This window comes from Balaenoptera borealis (assembly GCF_965194805.1).
Source record: "Balaenoptera borealis genome assembly, chromosome: 8".
NCBI classification, from domain to species: domain Eukaryota; kingdom Metazoa; phylum Chordata; class Mammalia; order Artiodactyla; family Balaenopteridae; genus Balaenoptera; species Balaenoptera borealis.
Window position 1 is genome coordinate 103,155,766 of NC_138865.1, and position 15,041 is coordinate 103,170,806.

Below are 15,041 nucleotides of genomic sequence, written 5' to 3' on the forward strand. Positions count from 1 at the left end.
CCTGCCTCAGCTGCAGCCACTGACTCCTTCATTCAAGACACCCACTGTGTGCCAGGCACTGTCTGGGCAGGGAGGTAACAGTGTGTAAAGAACACCAGTCTCTGCCCCATGCTGCTGGGATCTCAGAGAAGAGACAGTCATTAATAAATAATCCCAAATTATGATGGGATTACAAGTTCCTACCTCATAGAGCTGTGGTGAGGGTAAGAGCTGACACGTGGAGATCACTTGCTACTGGGTGAGTGTTCTGCAAAGGATGCCATCCCAGGCTTAGTCTAGAGAGAACCCTGGCAAAAGCCAGTCTGCAGAGGGGGTCAGCCCAGCCCAGCTGGCTTCTCCAATTTAGCTGACACACAGCACACAAGACAGATCTGCAAAGTAGCAGCTCATCCCCATAGCCACTGAGACACCGAATGTGAAGCAGATGCTCCACGGCCGGCCCCAAGACCACAAGTAGCACAGTGGTGACCCCAAGGGTGGGGCATTCATGAGACCAGAGATCCTGCCCCAGTGAACCCCAGCCAGGATGGAAGCGTGGCTCCCACTGGCAAAAACAAAAGGGGCCTCCCACCCTGGAACGACCTCAAGGGTGAAGGCCAAGGAGCCGGGCAGGGTCAGGGACAACCACTCTGGGCTTCAGAAGCTTGGTGATTTCTAAGAAGACTAAGTGGCCTTTGTTGCTTTTCTCCGCATTCTTTTGATATTTAGCCAGTTTAGGGTACTAGGGAGGTGGTAGAGCAAAGCCCATGGTGTTTAGAGGGCTTGAAGGGCTAGGGCCGGATCCCTGTGTGATCCTGAGCAAGGTGCTACACCTCTCCGAGCCTCAGTTGCTCTATTAAATGGCATTATTAATAATGCCCACCGCAGGGTTATTGGAGGATTAAATAAGAGTGTACCTAAAGCATTTAGCACAGTGCCCAATTCATAATAACTGGTTAATAAATAGCAACTGCTACCATTATTATTAGTTTTAAATGCCAGTCAATTCTGGCTGTCCTTAAAGGAACAAACAAAGCTTTATGGTCCATTCTTTGGTAGGGTTTGCTGGGGGGCAGGTGCAAAGGAGTAAGAGAGGCCTAAAGACAAATGCCGAAGGGTCAGTCAGCCCCTGCCGGGAGGGTGGGACAGTTCCAAGTTCCATGCGGCCGCCCCCCAGGTCCCCACCCCCCACCCCCGGGTGAATGCTGGGAAGTGCCTGACCTCCTCCGAGAAGCTTCTCCTCCCAGCAGTGTTGGCTGGACTCTCAGCGCCCCTCAGGAACTAAGGGAGTGGCTGGAAGCCAGGCACAAGGGGAACTGTTGCCCCAGGAAAGCTCTGCAGGGCGGCAAGGAGCCCCATTTACAAATAAAGCCTGTTCTTGGCTCTACCGCCCACACGGCCAAGCCCCTTTATTCCATTTCAATATGCCTAATTCCATGGAAAGTGCGTTGGCAACAAACAGAATCAGTCAGTCCTGGACGCCTGAGTGAGTGTAGGCAGGTGTTAGCATATGCGAGGGACCTTGGAAAAGAAAGTAAAACAGTGGCAGGGAGTATAAAATGCTTTACTGCGGTGGGGACTGAAGATGGAAGGGACTTTACTGAAGGTGGGCATTTTACGAACAAATAAAGCCTCTGCCTGCAACTAAGAAGCAAACTAAAGTAACTGAAGAACTTCTATGGAATATTTTTCCTCTGCCTTGTTTCAAAATGGAAACCGCTTTATTGTTGCTGTTTCCATGACTATAAAACTAGTATTTGCTCCATTCAGACACTGTATAAGGATGTAAAGAATAAAATGAAAATCATCCATAATCTTCCCACCTCGGGATAACCACGTGTAGACGTTTCTCTGGGCATATTTTTGTATATGTATACAATATGCATGCGATCCTGATAGATATGTGGTTTGGCAGTCTGTTTCCCACCTCATAACGTACCATGGACATCCTTCCATGTTAATAACTGCAGATCTCAAGCATCATCTTTTCATGGCTGCAGTCTTGGGTGCATTAAACACCCTGTGTGATCTGGCTGTTCGCCTCCTCATCATCATTTGGCACCTTCTCCCTGCCTGGCTTTCTGCGTTCAGCCAACTCTGGTCTTCCTTTGCATCCTGGAACACTTCTTCCCACTTCAGGGACTCAGCATTTTCTGTCCTTTCTGCCTGAAATTCTCCTTTCCTCTTTCACATAATTAATTTTCTCCTTTTAAATTTCAACTGAAATGTTTCTTTCTCCAGGAAGCCTTCCTGGATATCTACCACCAGACACTCAGAGTTCCATGTACTTTGCCGTCTTGGTATTTATCACAATTGTAATTAAACAAACAGTTGTGGAACTTATTCCGCCCTTGTCTTCCCACTAGAAAGTAAGCTCCAGGAGGTCAGGGATTGTGTCTGTCTGGCTCAGCTCAGAAACCACAGGGCAAGTACAGTGAGTGGCATGCAGGAATCCTTAGTATATATCTGCTGATTAAATGCAAGGAAGGAAAGGAGGCGCAGCCAGGGAGACCCGTTGCCTGCATGTAATGCCCACTTCCTTCCTTCCTTCCTTCCACACAAAAGAGGGATCTGCCGGCAGGTTACCTACTTTGGCATCTCTCAGTGGGTATGGGAACCTGCAGGTGAAGGAGAACGGATCACGTTCCTGTGCCTGGGCACCCACTGGTGCTCTCAGGCCGGGAAAATGTGCAGATCTAGGAGAAAGCCTCAGAGATCCGCCTGCCCAACCGTTCAACTGTTGACGGTCTGAGCTGGGAGACTGAGGCCCAGAGGGCAGGGGACAAGTCCACCTTCACACAGCTGGTCAGGGCAAGGTCCTAGGCCTCCCATTCCCCCCAAACAGGACAACCCTAGGCTCTGTGAGGCCTGGGTTCAAATCCCAGTTCTGACATGAGAAAGAATTTGGCCTTTATCTCCATGAGCCTTGGTTTCTTCAACAGTAAACTGGAGATGGTAACACACACGTTATCACTGGGAGGCAGTGGAACATGGTGGTTAAGAGTATGGACTTGGAGTGAGCAGGTGTGAGTTCAAATCTAGCACTTCCTAGCTGGGCAACCTTGGGCAAGCTGCCTACTATTGCTCCTGAATCTGCCACCTGTCAAAGAGGGAGAAAGACATTCCTTTTTCATATACTGTTGCAAAAATTAGTAAGATAATGTGAAGCATTTAGCGCAGTCCTAACATAGTAACTGCTCGGTAAGTGGCTAACATGATAGCAAAGCTACCACCTGTCAGTAATCAGAGGAAGAGAGAGAGAGAGAGAGAGAGATGCTCAGTCCTCTCTGGCCAGAACCTAGCATGTCATCTCTCTTGCACGCTGCCGCTCCCCGCTCCCGCTTTCTCTTAACATGGATTCACTAAGAGTGTATTCACCACCAACAAAGTATGGAATCTGCTCATGCATTTGCTGTCGCTGAAGACACTGCTTACGTCATCACACAACATCCTCTCTAAGAAGGACCAGAGGAAAACTGCCCTCAGGCCTCAGGAAGAGGAATAACCAGGCTTCTCCAGCACAGTTGGTCTGTTTTCATTTTACAAATGTCCCTGACCTGCTTCCCTCTTTGTGTTGGTTGCCGGGAAGCTCGGAGTCAAATCTGTGTGCTGCCTGTAGCGGTTTGCAGCCCCACACGGTGAGTGTTCTCGGAAGGACTCTCACCTCGGCTTTCTCTCTTTCTCTCTGCCTCCAGTTTCCTTCCTCCCAATTTCCTCACTTAATCGTTTAAAAAAATCTTTACTCTGTGTTTAGAAACTGACTTCAATCTTCTTTGAAATTTTGGGGAAAATAAATGGAATTAAAAATGCATACAGGCTAAACACAACGTGCTATGCTGAACTGGACTGTATCCTAGAATAGAAAAGGGGCATTAGTGGGAAAACTGGTGAACTCTGAATAAAGTCTGTAGTTTGTTTAACAGTATTGTACTAATGTTAGTTTCTTAGTCTTGACAAATGCATCATGGTTATATAAGATGTTAACAATAGAGGAGGCCGGATAAAGAACAAATGGGTAATCTCTTTGCAACTTTTCAGTAAATCTAAAATTAATACAAAATAACAAATTTATTAAATACAATCTGCATATAGAATACCATGAGATTGTCTCCTTTTGGAGTCCCAACAAGGAATCATCTTTACTCCCTGAGAGCATAGCAAGCCAGAGACCCAGGGCATTTCAGAATCACCTAGAACCTACCAACATTTGTGGGGCATCTACTCCTCTCCCCACCCCCGCTCAGGCTGGCCTGGTAACCAGCACAGTTCTAGAGCCAGAATTCTGATTCCTGGATGGGAATCCCGGCTTTGCCTCTTACAGCTGTGCAGCTCTCTGAGTCCCAGATACTGCGCCTATAAAGTGGGCTAACGGAAGAACTGCTTTCACAGGAGTGTTGGGAGGTTTAGGTGATTTTATGACATAAAGTGCTTGGGAAAGAGCAGACTGTCTGTCAGTCTAGGCTGTATAACAAAGTACCACGGACTGGATAGCTTATAGACAACAGACATTTATTTCTTGGCGTTCTGGAGGCTGAATGTCTGAGATCAGGGAGCCAGTGTGGTCAGGTTTTGGTGAGGACCCTCTTCTGAGTTGCAGACTGCCAACTTCTTTCTCACTGTATCCTCCCAAGGCGGAAAGACAGCCAGGGATCTCACTGGGGTCCCTTTTCTAAGGGCACCAATTCCATTCATGACGCTCTACCTTCATGACCTACTCACCTCCCAAAGGCCACGCCTCCTAGTATCATCACTTTGGGGGTTAGGGTTTCAAGGTATAAATTTGGGAGGAACACAAACATTCAGTCCATAACACAGACCCTCAATAATTTTAACCTTTATTTTTAATGTCACTGTGAGTTTGTTCCTCATTTTTTTCTGAGAAAGAGATGCTATATATTGTTATTATCTGGGAAAGGGAAGGGAAACTCAGAGAGGTAGAGGGATTCTCCAAGGTCACACAGCTACTAAAGCAAAAGCAGCAAAGCTGGGATCTGGACTCCAGACCCAGAGCTCTTCCCATTATGCCTTGTTTCCTAAGAGAACCCCCCGAGCCACGTCATGGAGGATGGGGCTGGAGTCTCACTGCTGTCTCTCTGCCACTCCAGCCTCATCCTTTGTGGCTTGGTGGGGGGAGAGGTCTCCTGACCACCACTCTGATCCGCCATGACCCTTGTTCTCGTCCGCATAGAGAATCCGCTTCCCTCCGTCAGTGGGGTATTCAAGGCCCTTTGTTAGGAAGGCACGATCTCATCTCGTGCCTTCTTTCCCAGCCTCACATGTGGCTAGTTGCCCATCCAGTCACACACGGTCAAACCACATGGCTCCTTCAACCAGACAGCTCCACAGCCCAGCCCCTTTCCCCAACAGCCTCTCTCGTCCCACAAGACGTGGCTCAAACGCCACCTGTACCCAGCGTCACTGCTGCTGTGGCATCCCTGCCATCAGGATTTAGCCCAAAAGCATGCTGCCATTTATCTAGGTGACCTGTGTCCTGAGTCCAGTGCCCTTGTGGACAGTCCCTGCCTCACTCACTGTCACCTCCCCCCCAAAGGTCTAAGCCAGATCCTGGCCCTCCCCAGCGGGGGATACAGTGTAGCAGTTAAGACCATGGGCTTTGGAATTAAGACTACTGGGCTCAAACCCTGCTCTGCAACTGATCAGCTGCATGACCTTGGACAAGTCTGTTTAACCGCTACATGCCTCAGTTTCCCCAACCGGGAAATTCGGGTAATAACATACTACCGCACGGGATAAGGTTCAATGAGATGATATGTGTAATGTCAATTACGAATGCTGGGCACACAGATAGCCCTCTTTAAAATGAGATCTAATTGCTGGTTGCTCTGGGTCAAACGCCAGCCCCGAGGCTGCCCGGTGCAAACCCACCCCAGCCTGCAGCGTCCTCTCCTCTTCCCTCTCCGAGTACCACAATCAACCCCGAAGTCGGGGCCATCACAGGCCATCAGCAGTGTTTCCAAAACAGCAGCCACGAAGAGCTCAAGGCGGCCTGCTGCCCAGCAGCTCGTGGGAGGCTGCCCTGCTCTGCGGATCGCTAGGAGAACTCGGGGTTCGGGAGGGGTGGCGGCTCCTGCTGCCCGCTCTGAGCTCTGAACTAGAGCCGCGCAGCCAGGGGAGGACTCTCCGCTGGGACAGGCCCTTCGCGTGGGGGGCCCACTGCTCTGCCGGACGCCCCGTTGAAATCAGCTGCACAGGGCTCCACACACAGGTCTTTCCCTCCCTCGCCCCAGCACGTGCAGCCTGGCGCCCCATCCCCTCCCTGGGAGTCAGGGGTCTCTCACCTTGAGCCCGCTGCTTTCCGCTTCAGAGCCCGGGTCCACGCCAGTGATGTAAATGCCCAGGCCGTACTCGGCTCCTCCACGGATGGTGAGGCCCAGGGACCGGCCGTCCCCCAGCACCAGGTTCACCTGCAGGAGGGAGGGAAGAGAGTATTCGAGGGCCTGGAGGGCACCAGGAACTTTGGGGGGCGGCAGGCTAAAGACCCCCCCTCCCATACTCTGAAGGGCACACCTATTCAGGCCTGCAAGATCTCCTGGAACATTCCGATTTCTGCCCCAGCTCTGCCCCTGGTTTGCTGAGTGACTTGGGGAAGCCCCTCTCCCCTCCGTGGGTCACAGGTACAAGTGCGGTAAAAGGAAGGCGCTGAGGAGAGGACCTCCAGGGACCCCTCTGGTGCTAACACTCTAGACACTCCAGGTTTTCATGTGTTCCTCACACCGTGGTGGCCACAGACTCTCTAGGCCTCCACTGGCTGCCCTTGACTATACGCCCTTCAGTCAGAGAGTACCCGTCAGGCTGCGGACCCTCCACCCAGCTCCCTCACCTCCCATCCTCCCACCTTAGGATCAAGGCTCAGTCCAGGTGCAGGGCCCCACCACCTGCCACCCCAGGGGTCTCCCGCCTCCCCAGGGGTCTCCTGCTCTGCCATCCATCCTGAGAGGCCACGGCAGTGTCACTTCAGCAGCGCTTCATCCCACAAACACAGGGAGCGCCCACTAAGGGCAGACCCAGTGCCAGGCCAGGGGGTGTGGAGATGACCCAGACACGGGCCTGCTCCCAAGGGCTCAGAGTCCTGAGGGGCAGAGAGACCAGTAAACAAACCTTCACGGTACCACGTGATCAGAGCCGGGTGGGGTGACTTGCGGGCTGTGTGGGTGCAGAGGAGGAGCAATGGTCCCGCCTGGAGGTGGGGGGATGGGTGGGGTGGGGTGGGGCTTCCTGGAGAAAGTGACATCTCTGACGAGATTGGAGGGTGGGCAGGAGTCAACCAGGCAAGGGCAAGAGGGGCATTCAGGGTCATGGGACAGCAGCAGGAGAGCACACTTCACAGAGGACCAGAGAAGTGAGGCACTGTGGCCAGAGCAGGGAGTGCCGGGGGTGGGATGGGGGCCGGGGAGGCGGGTGACCGGGCAGGAGAGGCTGGGGCAGATTCAGGAAGCCTCGGAATCTATGCAGGAACCTGCAGGAACATGCAGGTTAAGTGTGCCTTGCGTCTGAAAGGGGAACTTACAAAAACAAGTGGCCAGAACAGCTGGAACCTACCCCAAAAGGACAGAAAACATCCCGCAACAAGTTAAGACCCAGTGACATGTAAGGGACCTAAAGAGAGCACAGTGTGACCACCCACAGGAGAGGAAGGGGTGGAGGTCCCGGCGGGCATCAGGGGAGGGCAAATGTCATGGCGTTAGGGAAGCCATCCAACTAGCTTTCTATTTCCGAAAAGTCATTCATCTAAGAGTTATCTGCACCAGCCACCAGGAGAAGCTTTTTACATTTATTATCTTCCTTCTTCTACACCCTCACCACCGGAGGTCAGCGGGGAGGTGCTGAAGAGGACAGACTCAAGTCCAAACTGACCAGTGGGGGCCCGGCTGTGTGACCTCGGGCAAGTTACTTCACTTCTCTGTGCCTCAGCCTCCTCACCTAGAAAATGAGGATGAAAATAGTGTCTGCCTTATAAGCTTACTAGGGAGAGGATCAAATTGAGAGACAAATGTAGGCTAGTCTCTGGCCCACAGTAAACGCTCAGTAGATGTTAGCCACTGTTGGTGCTACTTTGCACAGGACAAAACCAGACAAGGCCACACAGCCGCAGCTGACACCTACTGGCTGGCAGGCCACTGTCGGGAGAGATCCCTACACACAGAACGAATCTACATGGTTTGGTTCTAAGACTGTAGACTCCGCAGCATGTCAGGGAGGCCCATCCCTGTGGGAGAGTGCCAGGCCGTGCTGCCCACTGGAGTGGCCCCAACCCCATTAGTCCTGTGCCCCCATTTCCTCATCAGACACCATGACCACATTATAAGGAGAGCATCCCTGAGGCCCACAGAACCCTCAGGGGGACCTGTGAGCAGTCACCCAGAAATGTCAGAGTTCTGGGAACAGCAGGCTCTGGGGACGCTTGAAGTTGGACTTGGGAACAACTTCCTAGCCCCCTCCCTTCCCCAATGCAGCTCCAGGGCTGGGATAGGTTTGTGGTAACCTAGGTCCACCTTGGTTCACCCTGGTCCCTCATCACATCCAGGTCTGTGTGTTTGGGAGGTGACAGTGTGGTAGCTGCCTGTGTAGACTCTGAAGCCAGACTGTGGAAGTTTAATCCCGGCAATGACACTCGCTAGGTGTGTAACACTGGGCAAGTTACTTCACCTCTCTGTGCCTCAGTTTTCTCATCTATAAAATGGGGAAAACAACCACAGCAACTTTATTGGATTGTTGTGAGTGATGAATGGGTTTACCTACTTGGAGCACTTAGAATCATGACACAGCAGAGGCACTCACACAGCGTCAGCTATTGTTATTATCTTCAAAATGTCCCTCTTGGGCAAGCCATGGTGCTGAGCTTGGGCAGGTATGATCTGGAAAGAATGAGGAAGCCTTCTTCATGCGAGAGAATGAACATGGGCTGCTTCTTAGATAGGGACAGGCCGTGCACATGTGAGCCGTTGCTGGTATTCCATCCAATGCAAACCAAACCCCAACTCCGCACTGGGCACAGATTCAGGGGAGAATCTAACTGGGTCCCTGTCCTCAGAGGAACCCCTGAGCTGGAGTATTGGCTGTTGATGGCTCACAGCTGAGTGCCTGCCAGGACCTGCCTCACCTAACTAAGGTCACAGCCTCCCTGGAGCAGCTCCCATCCAATGACTAGTTGACGCAGATGAGCAAAAGCCTGACCCCTGCCTCAATTCAGGACGACCTTGCAAGTCACCCCCAGCTCCAGAGCTCCCTTGGGACCAGCCAAGGCCTCTGCAGAGATGGTATCACAGCCCACTCCTCCCTCTGCCCAGTCCTGTATTCCTCATGCCTTTTCTGGTGGTGATCCCAGGGCACTGCACTGCTGCTGTAATAAATGACCATGGATTTAGGGGCTTAAAACAATGCAGATTTATTATCTCAAAGCTCTGGAGATCAAAAGTCTACAGTGGTCAACAGGACTGCATTCCTTCTAGAGGTTCTTGGGGAGAACCCATTTTCTTGCCTTTTCTAGCTTCTAGAGGCCACCTGCATTCTTGGGCTCATGGCCCCATCCTTCATCTTCAAAGCCAGCAGTGTAGCATCTTCTGATCTCTCTCTGTCTCTGCTCCTGGCATCACACCACCTTTTTCTGACTCTGACACTCCTGCCTTCTTCTAAGGACACTTGTGCTCACATTGGGTCCACCCACATAATCCAGGATAATGTCTCTATCTCAAGATTCTCATCTTAATCACACCTGGAAAGTCCCTTTGCCACGTAAAGTGACCTGTTCACAGGCTCCAGAGATTAGGAGGTAGATGTCTTTGGGGCATCATTATTCTGTCTACCACAGGCACATTCCTATAAACCTCTTTCAGGGAAATCTTGGTCTCAGAGTCCATTCCTGGGAGCCCGACCACAGGCACAGCATCCCAGAAATATGACCTCCAAGCCCTGAAGGCCAAGGGGGTCAACCAGGGCAAGGGGAGGGCAAGAACGCGTGCAAAAGCTCAGAAACAGGACAGAGCAAGGCCCCCTGGGATCACTGCAGGGTTCTGTTTGGTGGGAGGGTGGCAGGGAAGGAAGGGATGGCACTAGCCTGTGTGGGGCAGTGAGCGAGGTCAACAAGCCTGGGCTTCAAGCAGGAGAGAAAAGGCTCAGATTCGGATTTTAGGAAGACTACTGGGGAGGGCTAGCAGCAGAGGAGGCCAACTTCTGGAGCTCCTTTAAGACAAGGTGTGTGCCTTACGATGCTGGTGGGGCGAGGGAAGGCGAGCTTCACCCCTGGGGGAGGTCAGTGAGGCTGGCTGAGGACAGAGTGGCAGTTCCCGCCTCAAACCCGGATGGACCCTTCCTGCGGGCTGTGCTGCTGGGACATGGAACAAGCCAGGCCTGGCCTGGGGGCCTCACACCAAGGCTCCAGCCCAGTTCACTTGGTGACGTGGGTCAGTCCCTCCCCCATTCCCACCCCTACCTGGTCTCTCCAGCTCCGGGACATGAAGATTCTGGGGGGAGAGAGCAGACAGGAACCCAGGAGCACACAGACGGCTGTGGTCCCCACCTTTGAATACTAAGGATGAAAACAAACCCCACTGCCTGCCAGTCACTTCCCCATAAATCCTTCACGTGGGAATAAAACGGAGTCTTCATCCCAGGACTGTAATAACAGACCTATCAACAGCAGGGTATCTGCTTCCATCACCTGCTGGAAACTCCACCAGCACTTGGCAGGAAACAAAACTCACCTATGGGAAAGGGCGCTAAGCTGTGAGAGGCAGCCTGGCACAGTGAAAAGAATACCATTCCCACCAATAATAAGAATATAATGACAACTCACTAAATCAATTGGTTACTGAACGTATTGAGTCTTTCCGAGATCCCAGGCACTGTGCTCAGCGCTTTACATGCCTTACTTCGTTGAGTCCTCTTTCCTCCTCTATGGTTTCTCTTATTATCCCCATTTCCCAGGTGAGGAAAGTGAGGCCAGAGAGGTGAAATGACATGGCCAAGGTCAAACAGCTGGCAGAGCCCAGGCATTGAACCAGCTCACTGCACTGCCTCCCACAGGCCTGAGTTCACATCCTGGTTCTGCCCTTTACTCCTGGGCAACCCTGGGGCAGGGCCTGTTGCTTTTCTGATCTTCAGTTTCCCCATCAGTGAAATGAGAATTGCACAGCTTACCCGGGGCAGGCACTGCCATCCCCCTTCCCACCTTCCTCTAGAACCCCAACCCTGTCCAGGAAGCAGCATGAGCAGCCTCAGGAGATGACATCAATAAACATTTGGGGACAAAAAAGATATGAAAGGTACCTAGCACCTAGGAAGCATTGGATAAATGATGGTTGTTACTGCAATGAATTACTATGCCCCAGGCACTATCCTCTGTGCACATGATTTATTGATTCTTGAAACAGCCCCATATGGCTGCTATGACCATCCCCAAACCATGGCTAGGGAAGCTTAAGTGACTCACCCAAGGTTAAGTGACTCACCCAAGGTCACACAGTCAGGGAGTTCCGATACCAGGTGCGATACTGTGATTTATACTAAGAAATATATATTTTGTCTTTGTCTTCGTCCCTGGCACTGAGCTCCTGAAACCTTTGTAAATTCCTAAGTGATAAGACCACTAGGAGCATCTTTTATTCTAATGAGGCGACTCTGATTGGCCTCCTGGAGGGTGGCTGGTCACCAGAAAGACCAAGCCATGATTAGAAGCTTGGAATTTTCAGCCCCACCCCAATTTCTCCAGAGAGGGAAGAGGGGCTGGAAGTGGAGTTAATAATTGATTGTGCACGGGACTCCCCTGGCGGTCCGGTGGGTCCCTTGCAATGTAGGGGACGCGGGTTCGATCCCGGGTCAGGGATCCCACAGGCCGCAGGTAGCAACTAAGATCCCACATGCCGTGGGTAGCAACTAAGCCTGCGTGCCACAACTACTGAGCTCGCGCGCCTCAACTAGAGAGAGAAAACCCGTACACCACAACTAGAGAGAAGCCCACGTGCCACAATGAAGAGTCCGCGCACCACATCGAAGATCCCGCATGCCGCAACTAAGACCCGACGCGGCCAAAATAATAAATAAAATTTAAAAAAAAATTGATCATGCCTACACGATGAAGGCTCCATAAAAATCCCAATAGTATGGGGTTCAGAGAGCTTCTGGGTCAGTGAACAGGTGGAGGCGTGGGGAGAGTGGTGCACCTGGAGGGGGCATGGAAGCTCCACGCCCCTTCCCACATAACCTGCCCTACACAGCCCTTCCATCTGGATGTTCATCTGTATCCTTTACCGTATCCTTTTCTAATAAACTGGTGCACAGTAAGTAAACTGTTTTCCTGAGATCTGTGAGTCGCTTTAGCAAATTAATCAAAGCTGAGACGGGGTCAGGGGAACCTCTGAGTTATAGCCTATCAGTTGGAAGCACAGGTGATAACCTGGACTTGCAACTGGTATCTGAAGTGGGGACAGGTAGGGGGCTGTTTCATGGGACTGAGTCCTTAAGCTGTGGGACTGGACACTCTCTCCAGGTAGACAGTGTCAGAATTGAGTTAAATTGTAAGACATCCAGCTGGTGTCGCAGAGAATTGCTTAGTGGGAAACCACCCCCGACCCCGCCACATCTGGTGTCAGAAGCACTGTGAGTGTGATGGTAAAGGAGAAACACAGGAGGAGAACTGTAGGTTTTTCTTCAGAGCCGGTCCCAAAAGCTCCTCGCCTTCCATTCCCAGCTGGGTCCCAGCCTGAGCTAAGGGGCAGGCCCCACCTCATCTCTGCGGCTGCCGAAGGCATGAGCTTGGGGGAGCAGCCGCTGTTGCAGAGGGTGTGTCTGCTCAGCCCGGAGCGGGGCCGTGGGACCGGGAAACCACTGAGACTTGCTCCCTTGCTCATGGGCCAGTGACCCTGGCAGGGGGCAGTAGGGGACTTTGAGTCCTGCATTTTAATTCAGTCATTCATGTAATAAATACTTACTGAGCACCTCCACTGTGCCAGGCACTGATCCAGGCACTTTGGGCGTACCAGGGCACAGAACCAAGAGCCTTACACAGTGGTGGGGAGAGGAGGCCCTACCACTGTCTCCATGTTACAGAAAAGGAGATTCAGGCTCAGAGAGGTTATGTAACTTATCCAAGGTCACACAGCTGGCAAGTGGTGGAGCCAGGACTTGAACCCAGGAAGCCTGGTTCCAGTGTCTTACTCTCCCTGCCACGCTGACACCATCCTATCTAACTCCCACAACAGATCTGTTCCAGTTTTTTCATACAGAGGCTACATCTGTACTATAGAGGCTGGGGGTTAGCCCAGAATGGGAAGCTGGAACACTGAACAACTCTGCACCCTATTCGCCTCTGACGATGTGATGGTGACTTGAGAGCAGACAGGCCTGATTCCCAGAGGCGCTACCTGTGTCCTTCCCTTCTGTTCCTTCCTTCAGCCTCATGGGATGGTTCTCACACTTCAGTGTGGAGAAGGGCATCCCTAGCAAGGGCTGCAAAACCAGAACCAGCTTCAATGGACAGCTTAGGCGGTTTTCAAGGGTAATTTTGCTACGTGTGATTTTTACATCACTATTGCCCTGAGAACTCATTTCCCTAGAAGGTGTGTTCCCACTGGGGTTGAGGTTAGGATTTTTGAAGTTTGGCACGGCAAGTCTGGGAGTCTGGTCATGGCTATCTGGAATATTAGCTGAGACCAGGCTGCTGGAGAGAAGAGAATCAGGCCAGGGGGCCAGAAGTGAGGGCTCCAGAGACATTTCCCCCATGCCCTTCCTCAACAGGAAAACGGGGGCTCCATGTTGTATCAGCAAGAGGAGGAACGGGGTGGGAGGGTGTAGAAGCTTCAGCCTGGAGCTATAAAATCTGTGAAGGCTTCTCTGGTGTGGTTCAGGGTATTTCCTGCCTCCTGAGGTATCCAGGTCCTCCCTGGAGCATGATTCCCTCAGCCTTTGCCTTCTACATTCCTATATACGTTACTCTAAGACTCCCAGAGGGCAGCTTACATCCTCCCAATCCTCCCACCCACTCAATTCCAGTGGCAGGGTCCTTCTCTCTAAGACTTGAAGATGCCATGCTCATTCCCACCTCAGGGCCTTTGCACATGCTGTCCTTGCTGCCTGGCATTTCAGTGCTCAGAATGGCATGTGGTAGTTCCATTTTCCTCTCTCAGTCTCAGCTCAGAAGTCATCTCCTCAGAGAGGTTTTCCCTGCCCACCTCATCTGAAGCAGAGCCTCCCTCCCCATCACTCTCTAACCCCCTTCCTGATTTTATTTCCTTCCATCAATCTTCACCACCTTAATGATCTTGCTCATTTATGCTCATTTCTGGATTTTTGTCTCACGCCTCCTACAACTTCCAAACTCACTGGAAGCTTCCCCAGAGCAAGGCCTCATGTCTCTTGTCCATTTCTCCATTCCCACCACCCATAACAGCGTCAGGCATAGGTGCTCACTAAGTGTGGGCTAACCTGCTCAATGGGTCCTAGTTGCCGCAGTGTCCCCTGAATGTCGGATTTTGCATCTGTAAAATGTGCATAAGGACACCTACCCCATGGGGAAGCCACGAGGATTCAGTGAGACGCTGTAAGCACAGAGCCAGCACACGGTGAGCTCTTACTATTCTAAGTTCATGCCCTATACAGGGAAGAGCTTGAGAAAAAGATAAAGCAAGTTCTCTACCCACCCTGGAAGGCTGGCCTTGAAAATGACTCAATGCCACAGGCTGTGCTGCTTTCTCAAGATGGCCAGAGAGCAACATCGCCTGGCGGGGAGGGGGACATGAGCCCACCTCTGCAACCCTGGCCACCTTGAAGAAGCCCAAGCAGGCTCTGACGGTGCATACGAACTGGCTACCCCACTGCCTCTTGCCTGGTACAGAAGCCCCCGCCATCTCTGCCGCTTCCTGCATATCGACATTTGAGCAAAGAACACAAAACCCATTAAATAAATGTTATGGTCTTATGGACAGGAAAAGAGAGCTGAGGAAAGAGTCTCCAGAGGGAAGGCGGTTGGCTCAGAGCCCCAAGCTTGTCAAGGTCTTAAAACACCAGAGACCAAAGTTATGGTCATGCGTTGACCATGGTCATGGTCA

General features: G+C 51.8%; 1 protein-coding gene across 5 annotated transcripts in view; it reads right to left on the reverse strand.

The window, feature by feature from the left end:
- The window catches only part of WHRN (whirlin), a 92,055-nt gene that overhangs the window by 47,750 nt on the left and 29,264 nt on the right, over window positions 1–15,041 (reverse strand). For all 5 annotated transcript variants that reach the window (XM_082403902.1, XM_082403901.1, XM_082403900.1 and 2 more), the window contains exon 3: window positions 6,279–6,404. In XM_082403902.1, the coding sequence (XP_082260028.1) occupies window positions 6,279–6,404 (126 nt within the window). The remainder of the gene's footprint in view (window positions 1–6,278; window positions 6,405–15,041) is intronic.